General features: G+C 46.6%; 1 protein-coding gene across 3 annotated transcripts in view; it reads right to left on the reverse strand.

Moving 5' to 3' along the window:
* Positions 1 to 15,287: 15,287 nt before the first annotated feature.
* Positions 15,288 to 24,669, reverse strand: part of KLHL7 (kelch like family member 7) — a 378,349-nt gene continuing 368,967 nt past the window's right edge. For all 3 annotated transcript variants that reach the window (XM_086941766.1, XM_086941765.1, XM_086941767.1), the window contains exon 11: positions 15,288 to 17,484. In XM_086941766.1, coding sequence (XP_086797892.1) covers positions 17,201 to 17,484 — 284 coding nt within the window. In that variant the 3' untranslated portion in view covers positions 15,288 to 17,200. The remainder of the gene's footprint in view (positions 17,485 to 24,669) is intronic.

Consider the following 24,669-nt stretch of genomic DNA (forward strand, 5'->3'; position numbering starts at 1 on the left):
TGGTAGGGCCTCTGCTGTGGCCACCTCCAAACTGTGGAATCTACTACCGTTGGAACTCAGATTTCTGACATCAGAGCCTCTGTTTCGAAGAAAACTTAAGACCTGGCTCTTTTCTCTGATCTAGCCTTCACCGAACCTCTCCAGCTGAACCTCTCAGGCCATCACATGTTCACAGCGCCGGGACACCCCTGTCGGGGGTAGCTGAGCGCTTTACAAGCTTTTAAATAATAATAATAATAATAAGTCTTTGGATCGGGTGGCAGTGAGCCTACAAGATGGATTCTGGTTGGCAAATCCCTCTGAGTCCAGACAGTGTTCTCAGGTAGGTTTCTGGATCGTCGTTGGGCAGGCAGTTATTCTCTCCTAGAAAGCAGATTGACAAGCTGGGCGTGGCTGAAAGGGTGTACCTTTTATAACCTTAGAATCCAAAATGGATGCCAAGATTTCCTAATCACGCTTGGTCTCACAAGGAATGTTCCACAGTATTTCTCTGCTTCCACATGTTAACGGAGTGCTAAACTGAGACACTCATAAGGGACATGCTGATGAAGACACATGCAATCTTTTTCAGGGGCATTTTCCTTTCTTTTTACTTGCCGGCATTCACCTTATCCATGCCCAGAAACTTTGTGTCCAGTTAAACACTGCACAAACAGATGGGCTACTATTAATACTGGATTTAGAAGAGGTCAGGACACAAACCTGATGGGGGTCTGTCGAGGACATTTACTTATTACAGTTTCTTCCAAAACCTGAAGCATTAGGAGGTGAAATTTTTCCTTGCACACTGGATTTTTTTTTTTGGTCCTCATCTCACCTTTCAAGACTCTGCGGGTCTTACGAAGCCGCTCTTAAGATCAGTGGTCCTTCCGGCTTACCGCACTCGCATGGGTCACCCGACCGATCCCTATTCTGAGGGAACTTGGTGTAATCATTGGACCAATTATATTAATCTTAAATTATGGCCCCAAATCACAAAAGGATGCCAGATGTTTAATGGCTTATCTTCCGCTCCCTCGTATTCCAGACGAGCCATGGCAAGTGAGGCCTTGAGAAAGTCCTCCCTTTTTGATGGCAGGGGATCTTTCCACTTCTTGCAAATTTCTCTCCGGGCTAACAATACCAAGTAAATTAATAAACCTCTGTTTATCTGTGAAGTCGTCTGACAGAATCGGCCGTCATCCCCAAAAAAGACCAGTGACATGTTGATATCAATATTGGTATTAGAAATATCTCGAATAGAGTCACCCACCTCTTTCCAAAAAATTGCCAATTCTGGACACTCTAAGAAAACATGTAGGTCGTTAGCTAGGGGTAACAGACATCTTGGACATTTAGGAGATGGCTCTGGGGCAAACTTGGCAATCTTGGCGGGAGTATAATAAAGCCGATTGATGACAAAAAAATTGTTCTTTTTCTAACAGACAGGTTTGACATATTTATACAAAACATTTAATGAGGGCTCGTATAGTGACTCTATTGAGGGCCCAAGGGGGGTTTGAGTCCACACCGCCACTAAGGGAGGGACCTCAAGATTTTCACCTTCCATTAACTGGTTATACCACACTGAGATTTCCTTCTTTATTGGGAGGGAGGATTGCCACAGCCCTTCAATCTCCCCATTCCCACTAACTTCCCCTTTTTCTGTGTCATACCATGACACCAACTGTAGGTATTTGAATCTAGAAAACCCAGGCCCGATCTTTGCTCTCAGATATTCCCATGGGTGAATCCCCCAGAGTCCACCAGCTCGGCCCAGGTAGTGATACCCGCCCTTCTTATAGGCAACGCCAGACTGTCTCTAAGGCAGCTCGGTGTTCCAGGTGCATCCCAAACAGGGGCATTGTCCGAATAATAACCTATGCCCCAACTACATCTGAGCCTATACCACAGCTCCAGGGCTGCTCTCAAAACCTTTAAACGTACCCGCTTAAAAAATTTGGAGATCCAAACTTATATAAAAATGCCTCACCGCCTCCCCCTCCTTCCGCTCTCGACATTTCTCCTAACAGCCTACCCCAAGCTGACTCCTCTGGTTTGACAAGTAGCATCCGGATGCCTTTAAACTGGAATGCTGCAACATCTGGAAGGGCTAGCCCGCCTTTCTTTAATCTGCGTCTAAGTTTTTTCCATGCCAATCGGACCCCTTGTCTCCCCACACAAAGCTCCCGATCTTGCTCTGCACCTTACTTAAGCTTTTTTTCATGAAGGTTAATGGTATAGAGGTAAATAGGTAAGACATCTTAGGTAGAATGACGATCTTTACCAAATTGGTTTTTCCATAAATGGTTAAGGGAAGATTCCTCCATCTACTAAAGAGGCTCTCTATTTCTTTAATGATTCTGTTGATATTGATCTGAGGAATTTTTTCCAAATCCTTAACAATATAGATCCCCAGATAGCTCAGCTCTGTGCTGACCCTTCCTGCCCACTCCACGTTCCAGCACATCACCTCTGTCTTTGTTTTATTAACTAAATATCCAGATAAAGACCCAAATTCCCCTATAAACTCCTCTACCCGCGGAATAACCGCCTCAGGATCGCTCGTATACAGTATTAAATCATCTGCATGGAGGGCTATTTTAGAGCTATATTGTTCAGATCTAAAGGGATAAATTAAATCGTCCAATCTCATCGCCTGTGCCAATGGTTCTATATAAATATTAAATAAGAGGGGCGAGATCGGACAACCCTGCCTGGTCCCTCTCTGGATATTAAAACTCGAAGTTAATAGCCCGTTAAGAAGGATTCGGGCGGAGGCACCCTGGTAGCAGTTCTGCAAGGTTTGGATAAAGATGGAACCAAACCCCATTACCTTCAGAACCTCCCAAAGATACACCCAACAGACTCTGTCAAAAGCCTTGGCCGCGTCCAAGGCAACTACGGCCAAGGGATCAGTGCTCTGAATGGCCAGATTGATATTGCCTATTTACAGCTGCGTCTGCTCCTGAATGTATCTTCCTGCAACAAACCCTTTCTGATCCGAGTTTACCAACTTCGGAAGCAATTTTGCCAATCTCCTTGCCAGTATGCCCATAAAGATCTTATAGTCGGCATTCAGCAGGGTGATTGGACGGTAGGAATCCGCCTTTTTAGGGTCCTTACCAGGTTTTAAAATCAGAACAAATGTTGCCGCCTTCCAAGACTTGGGCACCCTTCCAGTTAGGCAGTAGACAGAGTTAAAAGTAATGCCCATTGCAGTAATCAGCTCCTCTGCGAGGAGTTTATAAACTTCACTCGGGAGTGAATCCGAGCCTGCAGCTTTTTTGTTCTTAGATATTTTGATTTGCTCGGTTATCTCCTCTAGAGTAAAGGGAGCATCTAGTTCATTCCTGCTTTCTTCCGACAAGATGGGCAGATGTTTATTACTCAGGAATGACTGAATAGAGCTCGGCGAGGGTGCAAGATCCTCTCTATAAAGATCCGAAAAGAGGGAGAGAAGACAGGACTACATATCCTCAATCCTGCTTGAAGTCTCCCCATTGATGTTAATAATCAGTTCTTTAATATCATTCCTGGCGCGATCAGTTCTCGCTTTCCAGGCCAGTGAAGCTCCTGCTTTCTCCCCATATTCAAAATTCTGCATATTTCTGGTGTTGCATTGCGCTCTACATTTTGCATCTAACTTCCCTCTATATTCCGATCTTACCTCATCTAAATCCTTCAAGACTTGTGAGAGACGTTCCAAGTCCCCATTGCTTAGTCCATTTCTTTCTTTCTCCAGCTTGCTTATTTTCCCCTCAATACTCTTTAATGCCTCCGCCTCAACCTCATTCTTGAAACAGATAATTCTATGAAGCTTCCCCCTTAAACAAGCCTTATACGCATCCAAAGTAACATCCATTGTCGTAGAGCCATATTTGATGAAAAAAATTCCAGAGAGGAAGCCTGCACTGCCTCAATGACCTCAGGGTCAAGAAGCTTGCCCTATTCAGTGTCCATCTCGGCAGCTGGTATGAAAATTGTAGAGGTGTGTGATTGGAAAGGTGGCTTGGCAAAACTGATATTCCCTCTAGGTTGTCCAATGACAGCCTATCTGATAATATATAATCAATCCTTGAGGAATGACTATGTTTTTTTACTATAGAACGTAAAACCCTGTTGATCACCTCTTTGAGCCCTCCATAGATCAATCAAATCCATATCATGCATCATATTCAATGAGGCTCGACAAATCTTTACTGCTCCTACATAGTGACTCAAATTGGAACTGCCTTTTGATGGATCCAACAAAACATTGAAATCGCCCCCGATGACATAGGGCGGCGACTCCAATATCAATTTTGACTGTAATTTATATAGGTAGGTCGGATCGTCCATGTTTGGGCCATAGAATGAGGCACACGTTAAGTCTACGTTCTCAAATGCTAATTGGGCTACCAACCACCTTCCTTAAGAATCTGATTGTGTTTTTTTTATAGAACAAAGAGCACTTTGTTTAATCAAAATTGCCACACCTCTACTTTGAGATGTCTGATGTGACACACTGAAGCATTTTACCCAAGGAACCTTGGAGAAAATTGCACTACTTTCTATAAAACTCAAATGAGTCTCTTGTAGTATACAGACTTGGGCGGTTGAAAGCTCTAAATACTTAAAGATTAACCTCTGTCTTCGGGGGCACCTTAACCCATTAACATTCCAAGAGATAAAGATGGTCTTTCTATCCCCTAGGCCTTGGTTTCCTACCATTCCCCTGCTCTACCTGGAAAAACTGACTGCCCTGCATGGCCTGATATTCCATACCTAAGGTTGAGATTAGGTTAATTATTTTCTTTTTTTCCCACTTCTCCCCACCCTTGTGCCCCCCTTCCCTCCACCCCAAACCCCAGTGCCTCTGTATCCCCTCTTCCCATGAGGAACCCTCCCTTCCAATAGGCAAAGGCCTATTTGGCCCTCTCTCCCCTGTGGGATAATATAAAAGTTTCTAGATTAACAGAATTTCTGCTAGAAGCATAGTATATGGTGCAAAATGAAAAAAACATCCCTATGATCCAACTTCCCTCCCCTCTCGTTTCTGATCTTTACTATGAGAGCGTCTGCCTCCTCGCCAGTTTTAATCTGGTACATGTGATTGTTCCACATCACCCGAAGCAGTGCTGGAATCTTCAACTGAGCCTTGGCCCAATACTGTTCAGCTCTTCCAACCATTTCCCCAACTCCCACTGCCTAGTTGCTGTTGTGTGTGAGATATCTGATCTAATTTGAAAAGTGAAAGGATTAGAGCTATTGAAAAGTATGGAGCCTTCTTTCAGAGCAGAAGACAAGATCTGCTCCTTCACAGAATACGTTAGAAAATTAACTAAGATCTTTCTGGGTTTCTGTTTCGCGGGGTTCCTACTAAAGGGATCGCGATGCACCCTCTGGATTTCATGTACAAGATCTACTTCTGGTGAACCCTTTAGCACTGAACCCTTCAAGAGAGATATTACGAACCCCTTGATGTCAGACCCCTTCAAAGCTTCCGGAACATTCAAGAGTCTCAAATTGTTCCGCCGCGAATGATTTTCCAGACGCTCAAGATCTTCTTTTAGTTCTTTATTCTGAGTAGACAGCTTGATTACCTCCACTTCAGTAGCGCGCATAGATTCCTTAATTTTAGGGATTTCCATCTCGATTGTCTCAGTTCTTAGGGTGACCTCATCCAGTCTCTTAGCTAGCGCTTCGCATGACGCTTGAATTGCTGCCTGATTGGCCTCAGAAGTTAAAAATCTGTTAGCCATCTCCGCTTGGTTGGCCTCAGACACCGTAAATCTGCTGGTGATTTCATCCTTCATAGCAAGAAGTATATCCGCCAGTGAGCTGCATCTACATTCTTGGTAATAACAGAGTTATGTGCTATATCAGGTTGCGCTGCGTTAGGAGCATTTTGTGGCTTTTGTTGGTTCCATAGTGATATTTTCTGTTTCATCGGCCACCAGTGCTGAATATCTATTTGCCAGGCTAACTACTGGATGCTTCGTGACCTCCACCGAATCTGATGGCATATCTGAGCTCCCTTCTTTAGCAAGATTCGACGTAATAGGGGCCCCCAAGGAATCCCCCTGGTTCAATATTCCTGTGGCGTTAACTACAGGGATAGACTGGGAAGAGCAGGTAGTAGTGGTAGTGGTAGACATAACTTTATAGAAGATTTTAAGCGAAGGGGTTACTTTTATTTTAGGGGGAACCCCCTTTTTACCTTTACTCTTGCCTTTAACGCTTATGCACTCATCAGAGGTACTCCCCTTAGCTTTGCCCAGTCTTACATGAGCCCTTACTTCAGAGACTGGGGGAGAAATGCGCGAGGGGTAGACAGGCTTTCCTTTAGTTGGATCAAAAACTGCCCTGGCGCGTAATGGTGTATATCTATTTATTCTAAAGTCAGGGTTCTTTTCCTTACTACTGGGGCTAACCACACTACCTACTCCAACACCAAGTGTTCCTTCTATATCCATACACCTAGTTGGTAACCTAATAGTCGCTGCCTTTCTTCCTTGTGGCCGATTCAAACCCCCATACTCAAGATACTGCACTTCACAATGGGATTGTGCTCCCTTATTATGTTTCCCAGGGCTGATATCCTCACTGGACGGAAAAGAAAGAATGCCGACTCCCTACCTTAATGTCGGCGTCCGCTTTACAGTTGTGGCTATTTACTCACTGGCAAAGGCCCGAGATTCAGATAGTCTAATGATTTCTACAAGGTGAACAAACATATCCTGATTCCGCACCTCATGGAAGTTTATGCCGAGGCCTTATACTTATAGGATGGGGAACTGCCATTATTGATTCAAGGAGCAATTCTATCCATACTCCCGAAAAAGTGGAAACATCCCGCTAAATGCACTTCCTATTGTCAGCTTTTGCTGATAAACCATGGCAACTTTACTCTCCGAATCAACTAACTCAGCTTCAAGACGAACTTACTGCCTGCAAATGTTATTCAGCACTCTTGCATGTTTCGCTATCACCTCCCCAGGTATGGAGTCCATAAATGCCTCCCATACTGTGGCATGTTTTGTAATGTGCCTACATTGAAGTGGAAATATTCCACAATAGAGGACTTCAACTCCTTCTTCAACACTGGGTCTAATAAAGATGCAGCTGGAAATCTCCAGCACAGTAGGCTAACCTAGAACTAGGCAGATGCAATTTTAATTAGACTGGAGAGTGATCAGATAATGTTTGAGGTAAATGGAGCACTTTGGTTGTTCAGATTTCCAGGTTGGGAGAGGCAAACCAATAATCTAGTCTAGAAGATGGCTCATGTATCTTGAAAAAAAACGCTACTCTCTCGCAGTTGGGTATGTGAAGCGCCACATGTCGTTCAATACATAAAGATTGAAGATATCAGACAACACCTTTGTTGACTGTGTGTTATGCAAGTGTCTAACACCTGAGTAGTCCATTTTGGTACCAACCATTAAAGCTAACCTCTCACCCCAAAATCATAGTGTCCACATGGAAGTTTCCAAATTTGGTAAAAATGTCCAAGAAAAACTGGGGTCAGACATTCGAGGCATATACATAAATCAGTGCTAATGAACAAGTTACTTACCTTCGGTAACGATATATCTGTAAGAGACATATATTAGTTATGGATTCCTCACCTTAGAATTACCCCCAGGCGTCAGACTGGATCTGAGAATTTTTTCTTTAGCAGTACCACTGAGCGTCCGTAGGTGGCGTCGGTTGACTCAGCGTTTGTCGTTGTCATCGTGGTTGCTGGAAAGAGTTTGCAGTATCTACTTAGATCCCGCCCCTGCGCGCTGACGTCAGAACTTAACACGACATTCCAGGCCAGAAGCGCATAGCCATGCTGGTGCACAAAACTAGGGTCCTGAAAGGGAGTCCCTTACCCGAGAAGTCAGTTCGCAGAATGAGGAGGATGCGTGGGGCGGTGAGGAATCCATAACTAATACATGTCTCTTACAGATATATCATTACCGAAGGTAAGTAACTTGTTTTGTTCATCTGAAAGAGACTATTAGTTATGGATTTGTCACCTTAGAATAGATACCCCAGCAATACCAACCCCGGAGGTGGGTCTGCGAACTAAGTTCACACTAGAAAGTCATGGAGAACAGAACGGCCAAAGAAGCTGTCTCTCCGGACTTGGCTGTCCAGGCAGTAGTGTTTAGCAAACGTGTGCAAGGAAGCCCATGATGCTGCCTGGCAGATGTCATGAAGGGGGACTCAACGTCCAAAAGCAATAGTGGCTGCGGTCGTCCTGGTGAAATGGGCACGCAACTCCACTGGAGGTTCCTTTTTCGCTAAGGAATAGCAGATTTTGATGCAAAGAACGACCCATCATGAGATGGTTAGTTTTTGCATTGCCCAACCTTCTTGGTGCCCACATAGAGAACAAAGGGCTGGTCACCCACCTGGAATTGTTTTATGTGATCCAGATAGAATGAAAGCACACGTTTTGAATCCAGACGTTGGAGCCTCTCTTCCTCTTTAGAAGAATGAAGGGACGGGAAGAAGGTGGGCAGAGTGATGGTTTGTCCTATGTGGAAAGAGGTAACCACTTTGGGAAGGAAACAAGGCCTAGTGCGAAGGACAACTTTGTCCGGATGAAAAGCCAGGAAAGGAGGTTTGGAAGAAAGAGCCTGAAGCTCACTCACCCTGCGAGCAGAGGTGATGGCAACCAAAAAGGCAGTTTTAAATATCAGAAGTCTGAGAGGACAGTTATGTAGCGGCTCGAAGGAAGCGCACATAAGATAGGTCATCACAGGGCATCACGAAAGGAATTGGAGGAAACAAGTGAGTAATGCCCTTAAAAAAGCGATTTACAATAGGGGACTTGAAAAGAGAAGGCTGGTCAGGAAGCCGAAAGAATGCTGAAATGGCCAAAAGATAGCCCAGAGCAGAGCCCTGCCGGTCCAAAGAAATAATGAAGAGGAGAACCTCTGAAAGGGGGGCAGAAAGGGGATCTTCAGCCTTTGCTGTGCACTGTGCCACAAATTTGTTCCATCTACAGCCGCATACAGTTTTAGTGGAGGGACGCCAGGCCATATGTAAGACCTCAGGTTACCGTACTCTTTGAGCCCAATCTGGGGCCACAAGAATGACTTAGGCCCGGTCGAGCTTGATCTTCTTCAGCACTCTGGGTGGAAGTGGTATAGGCGGAAAGGCTTATAGAAGACCGCAACTCTACTCGCGACGAAAAGCGTTGCAGAGCGAGTGCTGCCTTGGAAATTCCAACGTGCAGAACTGCTGACATTGCGCATTCTCTTCTGTGGCGAAAAGATCTAACCAAGGCTCTCCCCACCGCTGAAAGATACCTTGCACCACCTCCGAGAGAAGACGCTATACGTGATCCATCATGCACCGGCGGCTGAGTTCGTCCGTCCTGGCATTCAGAGAACCTGCCTGGTGTTGAACCATCAGGGACATGCTCTGATGTTCCAGCCACTTCCAGAGATGAAGTGCCTCCTGACACAGGGTCCATGACCCCACTCCGCCCTGTTTGTTGCAGTACCACATGGCGGTGGTGTTGTCCATGAACACCTGCACTACTCTCCCTTTGACAGAAGAAAGGAACCTTCAGCGCAAGAAGGATTGCCTGAAGTTCCAGAAGGTTGATGTGGAGCCCGGACTCCGCCGGAGACCAGAAGCCTCTGATCTCCGCCTCTCCCATGTGGCCACCCCATCCCAAAAGTGACGCATCTGTCACCACGGTGAACTCTGGCTGGGGAAGGGAGAGGGACCTGTCGCTGACTCAATCTTGGTTCGTTAACCACCACTGCAATTGATGTGCAGTGCCCTCCGAGATCTGGACGCAATCGGATAGATTCCCCGGATGCTGTGCCCACTGGAACTTCAGGTCCCACTGCAGAACCTGCATATGCCACCTGGCATAGTCCACCAGCAGGATGCAGGAGGCCATGAGACCCAGTAGCCTCAGGATCATTCTGACCGAAAATTGGGATAGATGCTGAAAGATCAGAATCATAGCCCGAATATCCCGGACTCGCTGCTCGGGAGCATAAGCCCGAAACTGTGCTGTGTCCAGAACCGCTCCGATGAAAAGGAGCTTCTAAAAGGGAATCAAGTGTGACTTCGGCACACTGAGGGTGAACCCCAGCGAATGCAGGAGGTCGGCTGTAGTCTGGAGGTGGGAGACAACAGCCTGGGGTGAGCCCGCCTTCAACAGCCAGTTGTCGAGATAGGGGAAGACTGGAACCCCTAATCTGCGCTGATGAGCTGCGACCACCGACATCACTTTCGTGAACACCCGAGGGGCGCTGGTAAGGCCAAATGGGAGCACAGTAAACTGAAAGTGCTCGTGACCTACCGTGAACCGTAGGTAACGCCTGTGAGCCGGCAGGACAGGGCTGTGAAAATAAGCGCCCTGTAAATCCAACGCTACCATCCAGTCTCCAGGGTCGTGGGCAGACAGGACCTGAGCCAATGTCAACATTTTGGCCGGAGGAAGAGGTTGATGTTCCTGAGATCCAAGATAGGACGCAGGCCCTTGTCCTGCTTGGGCACCAGAAAGTAGTGGGAACAACAACCACAACCTATTTCTGGGACGGGCACTCGCGCAATGCCTCCCTTGACCAAGAGAGCTGTGACTTCTTGTTGAAGAAGGGCCAAGTGATCCTCTGACAAGCAATGGAATTGAGGTGCCATGGATGGAAGGGTAGTCTCGAAGAGGAGGGAGTAGCCCCGTCGGACTATCTGCAAAACCCACCCGTCCAATGTGATGTTGAGCCAGTGGGGGATGTGATGGTGAATCCTGCCACCCACTGGCGAATGGTGGCCCTGAAAGGTTGGACTAGGAGGGCTTGGAGGCTGCTACAGAGGGGGCTCTTGCCAAAAGACCCACGACTGTGGGTCCCAAGACCCCGGCCGCAGAGAGGCTGAACAGCTTGCACAGGCCTGTGGCTCTGGGAGGAACGTGGTGGGGCACCCCTCTTATAGCCACGAAAGGGTCGAAATGCAGACTGCACGGGACGAGAGGCCTAAGGATCTGGCCGTAGCCCTGGAGTCCTTAAAGCGCTCAAGCGCGTTGTCTGCTTTGTTGCCAAACAAGCGATGGCCATCAAAGGGCATGTACAAAAGTGTAGCTTGGACATCACCAGAAAAGCCAGTGGACCTCAGTCAAGCGTAGTGTCGTAGGGCTGACATTGAAATCGTCCTGCCCAGCGAGTCAGCGGTATCTAGTCCACATCGGATGGCGAACTTCGCTGCGTCTCTCCCTTCGGCCACTGCACAGGAGAGCACAGCTCGGGCCTCCTCCAGGCACTGTGGCATCACATGCGCGAAAGTGTCCCCCACAGAATGGGAGTAACGGCCCAAGAGACATGCAGTGTTCACTGACCGCAGTGCTAAGCTGGAGGAAGAAAACATCTTCTTCCCAAGATGTTCCAGCTTCTTGGATTCCCTATCAGGTAGTGAGGTAGGGAATGCTCTCTTGGAAATCTAGGCTTGGACCACCAATCTCTCAGGGGTAGGGTGTTGGGAGAGGAAAAAGGAGGGTGTTGGGAGAGGAAAAGGCGTCGCCCGGGGCCGGGCTGTGGCGTCGGGCAATCATCCTATCCACAGGAGCCCCTGTATTGGGCTTAGACCAGTTTCCCAAAAGTATGTCCTCGAGGGCCTCACTGAACGGCAGCAGGGGCTCCGAAGAGGCCACTGTCGATTGAAGCACCTCAGTTAGGAGGTTAGTCCTTCCAGCCATCGTGGAATGCTCAAGGTTTAAGGCCTCAGCCCCACTAGGCAACACCACTGCATATGATGCACCCTCCTCCGTAGCCACAGTAGGGGGAGAAAGCATGTTAAGGTCTGTAGAAGTGTCCAGACCACTGGCATCACCCAACTCCTCTCACCAGTCTGGTTCTTCCAACAGGTCTGCCAGAGGGTCCACAGACCCCTCCCAGTCCTCCTTACCCTCCTGTGGTAGTCACTCAGGGCGATAGGGTAACACCAGGGGAGATCAGGGGTACAAAAGTACCGGTCGACGACGTCGGCCCGGCTCCATGTTCACATCGAGGAGGAGGCTGGGGTCGATGTCGGTTGGGGACACAACCGGCGTCGGTGGGAGCGGAGGTGTCGCGAATGGATTCGGCGCCGGAGAAGGTATCACAAGGTCGACCAGCGGTGATCTGGATCCAGGCCTGGATCCCTTGGTACCTGCGGTGCCAAAGCCACCGGCATCGAAGGCCTAGAGCCCCCAGCCGAGTCCGCGGGGCCCGAAGGCTCACTGGGGGAGTCGGGCTGCCCAAAATTAGAGTGGGGGGTTCATATAAACTACGAAGTTGGGCAGGGGTCGCTCCGGTTCCTGGAAAGGGAGGGAGGCTCGGAGCCGACCCAACAGTCTCCGCTGGCGGAGCTGGACGACTACCATCCGCGACGGTGCTTCTCGACCTTTTTGTGCTACGACTTACCCGAAAACGAAGACTTCGACTAGGAGTGGTGGTGATGGATCCGCGACCGGTCCTGCGACCTCCCTCTCGACCAGGACCTCGACCGGCGCGGAGCAGATTGCTGGGCCTCCAAAAGCTTTCGGAACCGCTCCCGCAAAGACTTTGGGCCATGGCCCGGCAGTCGGAGCACGACTTCGGGTCGTGGTCGTGCTCCAGGCACCAGAGGCACACATGATGGGGGACCGTCACCAACATCAGCTTGGGGCAGGAGCTACAAGGCCATAAGGCTTGAAGCCGGTATGCCAAGATGACAACCCTGTGCACCAAGAGTCACAATGACTCGAAAAGATGTCGACGAAAAGTTGCAAAATAGAGTAAAAAAGTGACTCGAGGTACCGCTCTCTCCGGATCTGCGCTGACTGGTGCGGAAAAAGAAAGAACTGACGTCTGCGCGCAGGGGCAGCGTCTAAGTAGATACTATGTCGTCATTCCGGGGACCACAACGTCAACCGACGCCACCTACCGGGGTGCAGGGGTACTGCTGAAGAAAGAATTCTCAGGAACCAGTCTGATGCCAGGGGGTATTCTAAGGTGAGTAATCCATAACTAATAGTCTCTTTCAAATATTACATTTCCTAATGTGCCCATCAGGATTAGAAACCTGTTGTCATGTTTATGGTGCAGTTTAAAATCAACAAGCCAGTGCATCAAAATACAAACCCCTTGCCACTTGAGAATACGAACTATGTGAAGCAAAATACCTGTGGTGGGAGAACCATTTTAAACTAAAAGAACATGAGTGTCCAGGTGTCAGGTGCATCCCTTGCAGAAAAACAATATCTATAACATGCCTATCTAGATTCGTCAATAATCTTCTTGCCTTGTGTCGCTCGTTGATACCTCTAATATTCCACATGAGCAAAGTAATCACTTTTTTATGGTTTGCTATAGAACTAGGCATGACATACTCTTAAACATCCTATGTATAAACCAATCACTAATTAGTAGCCTAAATCCATATTTCAGCCATGAATAAAGCCATCCTGCAACAATGAATATTATCCCTGAATCCAACCCCTCTCCGCACTGATACTCCCAACTTTGAGTGCCATAAACCAATAACCTGAAATTACGTGCAATCCTGTCAAGGAAAGCAATTAAAACAACCAACGAAAGGTGATACACACCATGTGTTGTGATATCGCTCTGAAGCATGATCAGCATTTATCAGCATATGGGTGTCCCCAGCGATCTTCAAATATCATGAACAGATATCGTAGGGTGTTAACAACATGAGCAGTTTCCCCATATCAATTAGTTATGTTTTTGTATATCTTGTTTAGTCTACAGACGAGGGTACATAAAGTTGTATGTCTGTCGCACTGTATTACTCTTCTTCTGCAGTCACTTTCCAGCTCTTTGTGTCTTTTACTGTGTTTAGATTCCTTCAGTGATTTGGATGATCTTTTGGAGCCAGCAAGTGTAATACAGACTATAGATACTTCTGTGGCATTGTGAAAAATAGGTGTTCTCGCCCCCAAGTCAATCTTTAAAGCATGGAGTACTTAACATTGAGAACTCTCAGTATACGCTTCACCTCTGTGAATTTGCATTGTGCTTTTTAGACAGTAGTATTAAAAACAGGAACAATAGTCATTATTGACCCTTGCTTTTGAAGCGAACATTTCTCTTGTGCCAAAATCTGTATAATTTGTGTGTGTTATCTCTGTGAGGGTCAGGTAAGCAACAAACTCTCTATGTTGGTCACTACACATTTCTTTCCTGGCTAGTGGTGTCATATTTTTGCTAAATCGCACCAGAGGCTACAATCCATTGCTAAGGATTATTCTTTTGCCCCATAACAAGGCTTTGGGCTGCCAGAATTGCTCCATGCAGCAGGCGCACCACGTCCTCACCACTTGCCAGTCCGCCTAGAGGTCCATTTCAGCCATTCCATGCACTCTGTGTCGCATTCACCAGCAGGGTGCCCCGCACACACAGGAGGACCAGTTGCAGCAGAACACGCAATGGGAGTCTGGGCCCGGGGGTACTTTAAATTAGACACAGCTGAAATGGAGGGTGGGCAAAGAAGACTGTTTCAGGCTCGCCAGCAGTCCTTATCACTGGTTGGTCTCGGAGGTCCGCCTTCCTGTGTAGGCTACGGTTCCTTCTATGAAGTGCATTGGTTTTAACAGCGTGGCCCTTTGCGTTCCCCCTGGGCCCTATCTATTTCAGCTACATTTACCCATCAGTAGAAGCAGCACTGGTTGCATGGGAAGTCATCCCTCTGCCGAGAAGAAATCATGCATGACAGTGCTTCGTACCAGGTTGCCGTTTTGGGTGCTCGTGTGGCATTGCCCACTACTCAATATATGCTTGACTGTATGTATCAAGGTTTAATGCAAACTGTTCTGAAACCCTTGAGGTGGAATTTGATCTAAATATCTCAAATGATAAATCAAAATATACAGAGTAGTTGTAGTATTTGCGTTTGTAAAGCTCTTCATACCCCACTGAGGTGCTCGGAAGCTCATTATCCGGTGGATAGCATGCCACCTGATGGAGGAGTGCTTGGTTGAAACAGTTGTTCTTTGCTTGTGCCTTTGTGGAAAACAGGGTTGGTGTTGTGTGTGAGTGACTAAAGAAATACTCCTATCGTACCCTGGGTTGCAGCACCTAATGGCGTGATGGAGTAAAGATGTACGAGTTAGGATGCATTTGGATGGTATTCGCTGGCTGCAGTTAAGTCACTATAGTGTCTTGGTTAAATATTACATATCTTACAAGCACACATTTATTAAAAGATTGATGGCTGGTATGACATGTTTGTTAAAGTGAAGACAAGGAGCCTGGATCAGCAGTAGCTTGTTCCCAAATTCTCAAGTATCCTTGAGGAAAAATCAAATCAAAACAATTTTGATGAGCGAAACAAACTTACACAGTGACAAAACATTTTATTGCATTGTTTAAACATTTTCATTCAGTAAAAACACCCAAAACGTATGATGTATCACAAAGCAGAGCTCAAGAAGAGGAGGCTATTCACTGTGTTTTGATGGCATCACATGGCTTGCTCCTACCACAAGCGCTGCTTTCAGCATCAACTCAGTCATCAAAACACTGCAGGCAAGAGCTTTTGATCTATTCCTCGCCATGTGCTGGAGGGAAGACTGCGTCAACTTATGATTACTTATTCAATTCTATACAGAAATACAGACACGAGTATGTGTAACAGTAACTTTTCGGAGAATTTGCTTTAAGCCACAATGAATTTAGTGGGCATAGTAATTTGCTAACTAATTGAATTTCATTTCTTGTCACGTACAATGGAACAATAATTTCACAAGGATTCCTATTGCTGACGGGAATAAAATGAGGGGCAAAGAAATAAAATCGATTGATATATAACTGGACTGCTTTATCTATATTCCAAAATATGAGGTGAATTGAATCTTAAATATAAGAAAAGTGGTCAGTTTTGATCAATATTGTACACATGGTACCAAGTGAAAATTTGAAGAAAATATTTAGAGGGTGAGAAGAGAACCTCTTTGCATGAAAACCATGCACATGTTTCTTAAGCTTCAACACATTAGCATGAGTTTGTGACTTATTTCGGTTCACAAATGTATACCACAATAGGTTTTGTGTTATTCATTATACCAGCCTGTATATGAAAGAAAAAAACTAACGTCTGAAAAGCCCAGAATTTGAGAGTATAAAAGGTTGCGTTAAATGCAGAGGTCAGTCCAGTACAGATCCAATTTGTCATGCCTATCATGAAAATGTAACCTCATGAAAAGGCACTAGTAAAAAACTAGTACTAGTATGCTCCAAAGGAGTATTTTGCTACAAACTGACATGCTTTTGATGTGTTGTGACACAATTCACTGCAACTTGGACTCTGACAACGTAAGTGCCACACACATAAAATAAACATTACAAACATTTAACTCATCACTTCAGGAATTTTCATTTCCACATTTTAGATTCAACCGGTTTATAAATATTTGCGATAATCCTGGTCATCCACTTTTAAATATGTATTGCGTTGACAATCTAAATTACTGCTTCCCCATTTAATTACTGCAAAACACAACCTACCCATCCTCTCATTAAACTTTCTTCCAAGTTAAGTTGGGCTTCATGTGATCAAACAGTGTGAATTATGACTTTTATAGGCGGCAAAAAGACAGAAAAATAATAGTCCTCTAAAGACAACTAGAGAAGACAGAACGATCTAAATAATAGTTCACGCATAATAAAAAAGTAATACACATGTGACGCAGCTAAAACGGAGCAGAAACAGCTGTAACAAAGTAGTACAAAAAACACAGCAGAAACAAACACAGCATATACAAGATTAAAAAAATTAATGTGACCATACTTCAATAAACTACTACTGCCCAATTCCTTTCTACCACCCTCAGGCTATTTTGGGACAACAGAGTCGTGTTAAACCAACAGGCTTTTCAATGAGACAACTTATTCACTTAGCAAAAGATCAGATAAAATGAAACATTTCTTTAGAAATTTTGTTTAAGTTGCGTCGATTTTGAGTAGACCTTTTCAACTAACTTGTTTTGCACCTGCTGTTAAAGATGCGGGATGGAAACATCCACTCAAACAAATTGTGCCTGCTTGAGAACCGAGGAGACGTTTTTGGTAAATGTGCAGAGAATTTATCAAGCTGAAGGCGGATCTTTAAGAGAATACATTTTGTAATACAGTAAGTAGTACAACAGTCATGATGATATATATATATATATTTTTTTAATAGACGGCTTGAAGCAATGTGCTCCACTTCCGTCTGTTTAAAGCATAGGGTCCTTCTTCCTCCAGAAGAGTTATGTTTCCAAAGTTTCTTCATTGGCCCCACAAGTGTCAACCACACATATTAGGCAGCTGGTTACGGGGAAAGCGCGGACCTTGGAGTTGGCCACCCACTTGTCTGTTTCAGTGTTGTACTCCAAGATGTGACCCAGCCGTCCAACACCCTGGAAGCCAGCCAGCACATAAAGCATGGAGCCAACAGCAGCACATTTCACAGTCACACCCTTCCAGGGCATTGGTGACACAATCTTCCATTCGTTCAGCTTGATGTCAAAGTACTCCACGCTGTCTAAGCCACCTAAAGGAAAAATAAAGCATCAGGTTTGGTAAAAGTTTAAGAAACTCATTTTAAGCATGGTTAGCTGGAGAATTAGACAACTCTCGACTACCATGTAATATATATATATATATATATATATATATATATATATATATATATATATATATATATATTCGGAATTTGAACACGTGTTACTTGGAGCTAATTAGTTACAATTTTGTTAATAACTACAAAATACAATAATATTCCAGAAACAAACTAAACGGTTTTAGCAGAACCAAACATCAACTGCTTTCAGTCCGCATCAAAATAGTGCCACATAAGCATTGATGACTTCCTCACCTACGCAGTAAACACTTCCGCTCCCTGTATATGTTGGTCTCCAGGTCTGGTTAGGTAGTAATTTTACAGGAAGGGGCACACGTTCCCGTCCGGTTCAACACTTAACATACTTCGCCCTTGTGGCATAAGCATTTTAAGTAAGGTATTATTCCTTCTCTTAGTCTGTGGGCAGAGACTCATCCTCCCTCCCTCCTTGGCAGTCTATAAACATAAGTGTTCTGCACCTACTCAGTGGTTGTAGCACAACAATTCTAGTCTTGTGCCAGAGACAAATTCTATTAATGAGAACTATACCGAAAAATGATGGAAAATCTCTTTTTTGATTCATTATTGCTTCCTGTGCTTCAGAGAGACCAGGAAGCACGTTCTATTGCAACAAAAGGCAAACATTAGACCCAGAGTCTTTTCAGCTTCAAAGCTGCGTAGGCACCATTGGATGCTTCATATCACCTCCTCACACCCATGATACCAGTGATGCCAATGTCATGCCTGATTGGTAGGGATCCAGGGCACATCAAGTCATTTTGCATCAGATGTCAGGAAAAACATGGGGGTAATCATGCAAAAAGGGGCACTTTCCTACAAATGCTTCAGTAAAACAAGCATTGGCTTTGCCAATGTGTTTTAGCCATGTTGTATACCAGCATGGCTAAAAGTTAGTGGTGTAGAGAAGAGAGGCATAGAGTGGAGTAGCAAAAATTGTTGTGTAATAGAGCGGCATAAAGTAGAGTTGCATACAGTGGAGTGGTGTTGAGTAGAGTGCACAGGTGTAGTGTGTCACAGAGTATAGTGGGGTAGAATGCAGTGGTGAGTGCAGTGGCACAAAATTCAGCAGCGTAGATTAGAGTATTGTGTAGGAATATGCAGTATTGCAGAGAAGAGTGTCAAAGTGCAGTGGTGTGGAGTGGCGTAGACAGCACTGGAGTTGAGTGGTGAAAACTGCACAGGAGTAGCGTGGCGTAGAGGGTAGTGGCACAGGCTACAGTGGTGCAGAGTGAGGTAAAGTGCAGTGAGGTAGAGTGCACTGGAGTAGAGTGCACTGGCGAGGACTGTTTTAGAGTAGAGTGAAGTGGCATAGAGTGGAGTGGTGTAGGGTAGAGTGCAGTGGCGTAGTGTAGAGGGACAGAGTAATGGTGTTAAGTGGTGTAAAGTGCAGTGGCATGGAGTGCAGTGGTGCAGAGTAGATTGGAGTGATGTACAGTTGACTGACAGAGTGCAGGGGTTTAGAGTGCAGTGGTATAGAGTGGAGTGGTACAGAGTAGAGTGCATTGGCATAGAGTATAGTGGCATAGAGTGCAGTGTTGAGTAGAGTTGAGTTGTGCAGAGTAGATGAAGTGGCAAACAGTGCAGTGGTTTAGAGTAGAGTGATGTAGAGTAGAGAAATATAGAATGAAGTGGCGTAGAGTGCAGTGGCATAGAGTGGCATAGAGTGGAATAGATTGGAGTAGAGTGGAGTGGAGTGGCACAGAGTGAAGTATGCATGGTGTGGTAGCACACTGCCATTACAGACAACACATTTTCAACTGAAATGACCATTACATTTGCACAGACATACAGTTTTACTAATAAAACATTACAGTTCACAAACAAGAATGTGTGGAGATGACACCAGCTATTGTATTGATTTATGTTGAGCATATTGAAGTATTTGCTTCCAACACACTTCCGAATTAACAAAAATTTGCTTCATTTGTGCTTCGCTAATTCTGATATATTCTGATATATTTGCACACTTCCTTTAAATGTTGTGTGCTAGGATAAAAACCCTTTATTACCCCCAGTATTCAGCAAAATTGTCACATAAATCCTCTCATTTTGAACTCGGAGGAAGAAAAGTAAACACCAGGCTCGCTTGAAAGACATAGCCTGAGATTTGAACTATGTCTTTAAATGCTCAGCAGATGTGACTGGATAGGAACAGAATTTCCAGGACGGTTTACAGAAAGGAGCACTTGTTGAAAAAAATAAGGAGAGGTAGTGTGAAAAGGCTTTGCTCCTTGGGAGGGACGAACTGAACCTGGACAGCCTAAAACAAATAAAGCCACCAAACACAGAGCCAGAAAATGTGAGCAACAAACTAAAAAGCCAATAGCAAGCAAAGGGCAGAATGCATTCCCAAGGAAGGTTTTAGGATGTTCTCAAGATGTGTTCAGAAAACCAGCCAGCTGTGCTGTCTAGTAGGCTTCGACCTAAACAGACTTAAAGAGTGAGAGAATTCTAAAGGACTTAAAAAAAATTGTAAAGAGCAATTCTGAGATTTAAGGTAATGAAAATAACTTTGCTCAAACTGATTGTTAAGAGCACAAAAAATAGCTTAAGGCTCAACTATTAAAATAGCTTGTTGGGGGCATGGCTTGGATGCAGAACATGGCGGTCGCTCTCCAGAAGAGCTCCACGCCAGTAATCCACACCCAGCCGCCTGATCCTCAGAGTCTGACCGTTCGAGTTGATCGTTTTGGGCGGCTCCCACAGAGTGCCTTCCAGCTATAATTTTGTGCTGCAACCAGTCTTTCTGGAGAGATAGCCTGAGTGGTGCAGACAGCCACGTGGAAGGCAGGTCTGTCGTGCAGAGAAGAGACAGGCCGTGGTACTCTCCCTGCAGGGCGGCGGCGGGAGACTCTCCCTTGTTCCACCAGAGCTCTGGAGACAGCCCATTCCAGGATGGGGGAACCCATCCCCCCTCATTCTCTTGACCGAGCCTCATGGCCGGGGGAGCTGGACTGGGCATAAGCAAATCGGGGGGCCATGTGCTGCTGGCTGGAATCTAGTTGAGCGGCTGTTGATGGTGGTGGTGGACACCCGACAGAGCAGATAGACCTGCACAACATGAGGCGATGGGCCGGATTCCCGTGAGGAGGTGAGAGGAAACGCCAGACCATGCTGCTGAGTGCTGATGGCCTGATCACTCAGGCCTGATAGATCTTGCTACCAGACCGTTGCTTCCGCAGTGACTGATGCAGCCTCTGTCACGCAATCGACAGGCACCCCTGGCCTTATTTAGGGGCCTATCAGGTTTCAGCTGGTGGGCACCTTAGCACATCGCAGTCTAGGCGCACTGGGATTACACACTGTTCCTGCACCCCACCTCCATCCTTATTTTAATTGTTAATTTTTCTTTTGTGGGTTGCATTTGTTAGTACATTTTGAGGCTTGCCATTTTGGGTAATGTGGAAGGGAATTTGCTCATAGGAGACACACACATCTCCGGTTAGCCCAGTTGGCTACTGTCCCTAGTCACACTACGACCAGTACTTCTAGTTTGGGAAGAATTCACATTATGCCTGACAGACCAGAAAAAGTAAGAGGGTGAAGGGAGGCGAGCCCTTCGGTAACTTGCCACTCCTCTCGGGGAAGGTAAATGGCACGCTAGACAAAATTGTATGCAGGGCAGTACTTTAAGCAGCTCACATAATTGGTTCTGACATCCCCTTGCTCCAGGAGACCCATCTCCTGGGCAACAGCTGCCCATTCCTGGCTTGAAAGGGTTTTTCACAGGTCTTCCATTCAGGATTTCATTGAGGGTCACGGGGAGTGACCATTTTGGTCCATAGACATATCACTCTGGCAGTGTCCAAGGTGTGGCATGATAGCATGGGTCACCACATGGCAGTAACGGACACTCTGTGGAGCTTCCCAAATTCGTTACTCTGCATATATGCAGCCTCGCCCATCACTGCTGTACTCCTGGGAAAGCTTGGTGACCTTCTGGGTGAGATGCCAGTGGCTACAGAGGGGTGACCTTAATGGAGTGTGAGACCCTGCTCTTGAACGCTCTGGTAAGTCTGCCGTTGCAGGTCACAGCACAACTCTATTATCCACTTTTTTGAACAATTTGTCCTAGATAGACGCATGGTTGGTGCACCACCAGACCGAGTGGAGCTACAAATTATTTTCCGGGTGAACAAAGGTCTTTTTCCCACCTCAACTATTTTATATTACCGAGCGATGATGGCCAGCGCATCCTCGAAGTTCGCCTGCTGGTGAGGGGCCTCTCGGACCACTCGCCTGTGACACTGGATTTGGCGTGAGCCCCACCCCACCCTCAGAATCTGCAGCGGGCTGGCGCATGAGTTGCTGGGGTCTTTAGGCAGAGGAGATTCGAGAGGCTTGTCAATAGATGTATCAGATATATTTGAAGGAGAATGAGTCATCGGTCTCATCCACTGGCATTCTATGGGAGGCCCAGAAGGCTAATCTCCATAGCGACATCATTAGTTTCAGCAAGGGACAGAGAGATCACGCTCGGCAGTGCGTCGCCAACCTTGAGACACAGATACTTGACCTTGAGGGTCACTACATAGCAACTATGGAGGAGGCTCTCTCCACATATCTCTCCACGCTCAAACTGTGCTCAGACTGGAGTTCACCAAAGAGGCCTGGGCGGTATGGCTGGTGGCTCGCATCCGCATCAGGCAAGACATTACACGGGCTATGCACCCCACACACTGCGGGCATCTCAGTTGCACTCCTAGAATCCCCAGAGGGCTCAAGGATAACAGGCAAGGATGCTATGGCAGCCACCTTTGTGGAGTATTATGGAGAGCTGTATAGTTTCGACCTATGGGCCCACTGGCAGACCTACATCAATTTGTGGCTGATGTGCCAGTGCCACGCCAATCCCCTTAGGATTGCGAGCTGCTGGAAGCAGAGGTCTCTTGCGAGGAGCTCTGGGAGGCCTTAAGGCAATTACACATGGGCAAAGCCCCTAGACTTAATGGCTTTCTGTCCTCGTTCTGGAGCCTACTGTGGCTGTATTCGGACCCCCTTTTGCTAAACACTTTTAAAGAGGCTCTTACTCTGGGCGAAATACCTCGCGACCTTAGAGGGGCTGAGAAAGTGCTGCTCCTGAAGCCGGGCTTGGATGGAACTAAATGTGAGGATTATAGGCTGATCTCTCTTCTGCATTAGGAGGTTACATTTGCTAAGATGCTGGCCAACAGATTGGTGGGAGTCATTTCCCACCTTATCCAACAAGATCAATCTGGGTTCATGCCTTGCCGGGCCACGCAGCACAATAAACGGAGGGTCCACAATGCCACAGAACTAAGCAGCAGGCTGCCTGACCATCAAGCCCTGTTGATGACAGACTTCAGGAAGGCATTCGATTCAGTCGACTGGGATTATATGTTCACCCTTCTGAGCCAATTCAGCTTTTTCCCCTGGTATATCTGGTAGGTATGGCTGTTATACACAAATCTCACAGCGTGGGTGTGGGTTGGGGGGGATGTTCCGCGCAGAGCGGCACTAGAAGAGAAAATACACCTACTATAAGCATCACATTTCCTGGCCTCCCTTTCCGGAGGGACAAGGGGAAGAATGGCTAAAGCAGCCTGAACCTGAAAGCTTTCAGTAGAGGTATGTTTAGGGAGAAAGGAGGGATCATCCGGGGCCAGGCGATGCCTGTGAGAAATTGAGCGATCCCTAGGGAGCACTGCTTTGGGTTTAGATCAAGCACCCAAAATGATATTGAAACGACTGACACAATAAAGTACAGCCTAAACATTGAACGGGATAGGGTGTAAATCAATTAAGGGGTCTAATGACAATTCCACTGAAGAAAGGTGTAAATCCAGGGCAATCAAAACTCGGTAGAGCATGTCCACCAATGCGGAACTTGCCTCTGTAGCCAAACCAGGAGGAGCCAGGAGGCTGGCAAAGATACTAAGCCACTGGCATCAGTCAAGTCAAGTAACCATCCAGATAGCATAGGGGGAGGTACTGTGTCATGAAATGCAGGAGGACACCACACCTTCCGTAGTACCTCCAAAACCATGGTACTCACAAAAAAAAAAACAGAGGAAGGGAGTCTGACATGGCCGGCTCCATCGGCGTGGCATCCAACGCCGTAACGGAAGCTGGTCGACTCAGAGAAGGTGACACCTCAAGGTCAGAAGGAGCGTCGATTGGCGATGACGCCACCACCATTGGAGTCGACAGACCAGAAGCGGGAACCAAAGGTGGAAGCTGCGACGGGCTGTGCATGGGTGCCGCTGAGATGTCAGACACAAGAGGCCAAAATGAAGCCGAGGGTGAGCCCGCAGGCGGAATCACAGGCACGACCTCATGCACTTCCATGGGGCCCAAGGCGCTCCAGAGGGAGGTGACAACCCAAGAGCAGAAAGAAGAGCTTGAGAATATGGTCTCATACGGGTCAAAGACACCCCGGCCTCAGGGCAGGTGGGGAGACACGGGGCGGAATCATGCCTTAGCACTTCAACAGAAGTAGGCGACAAAGGCGGGAGGCTGCTGCAACTTCGACCGCCAGCGCAAAGACTCCCTCCGGACGTCAAAGGTGAATGACGTCAGCAGGAATGGCTCCTAGAACAGAGGCACAGTAGGTCCCTAGAATGCTTAGGGGGATCGAGGACGATGAGAAGACTTTGAAGACTGACATCTGTGCTCTCACGAACTTCATGCAATGTTTCCTGCATGCTTTTGGTTGGCACTGTTGACAAGAGTCGTGGTGCTCACCCAGACACCACATACAAATCGAGTGAGGATCTGTGATGGACACTTGCCGACTATAGGACTCACAAGGCTTGAACCCTGAGGACATGGAAGAAAGGCACACGGCTCTGTCAAAGAAAGATGTCAAGTAAGCCAAAAAAGGCCGGAGGAACTGTAGTGCATAGCGTGTTAGCGTGGAAAAGAATTAACAGAGTTGGCGCATCATGGGAGGGCATACATGGACTCCGCTGACGTCACATTTGGGAGATGATGTCGCTACGGAGTCGCTCAATGCCCTTTACAGACGTGCAGCAGTAGTAATGCTGGCAAAACGTCTGGATCCAGTCTGGTGCCTGGGGAGGATTCAAGGATAAGGAAAATGCGGCTAGATGTCTCTATCAGATACACTGACGT

Source organism: Lissotriton vulgaris, chromosome 10 (assembly GCF_964263255.1).
Source record: "Lissotriton vulgaris chromosome 10, aLisVul1.2, whole genome shotgun sequence".
Lineage (NCBI taxonomy): Eukaryota > Metazoa > Chordata > Amphibia > Caudata > Salamandridae > Lissotriton > Lissotriton vulgaris.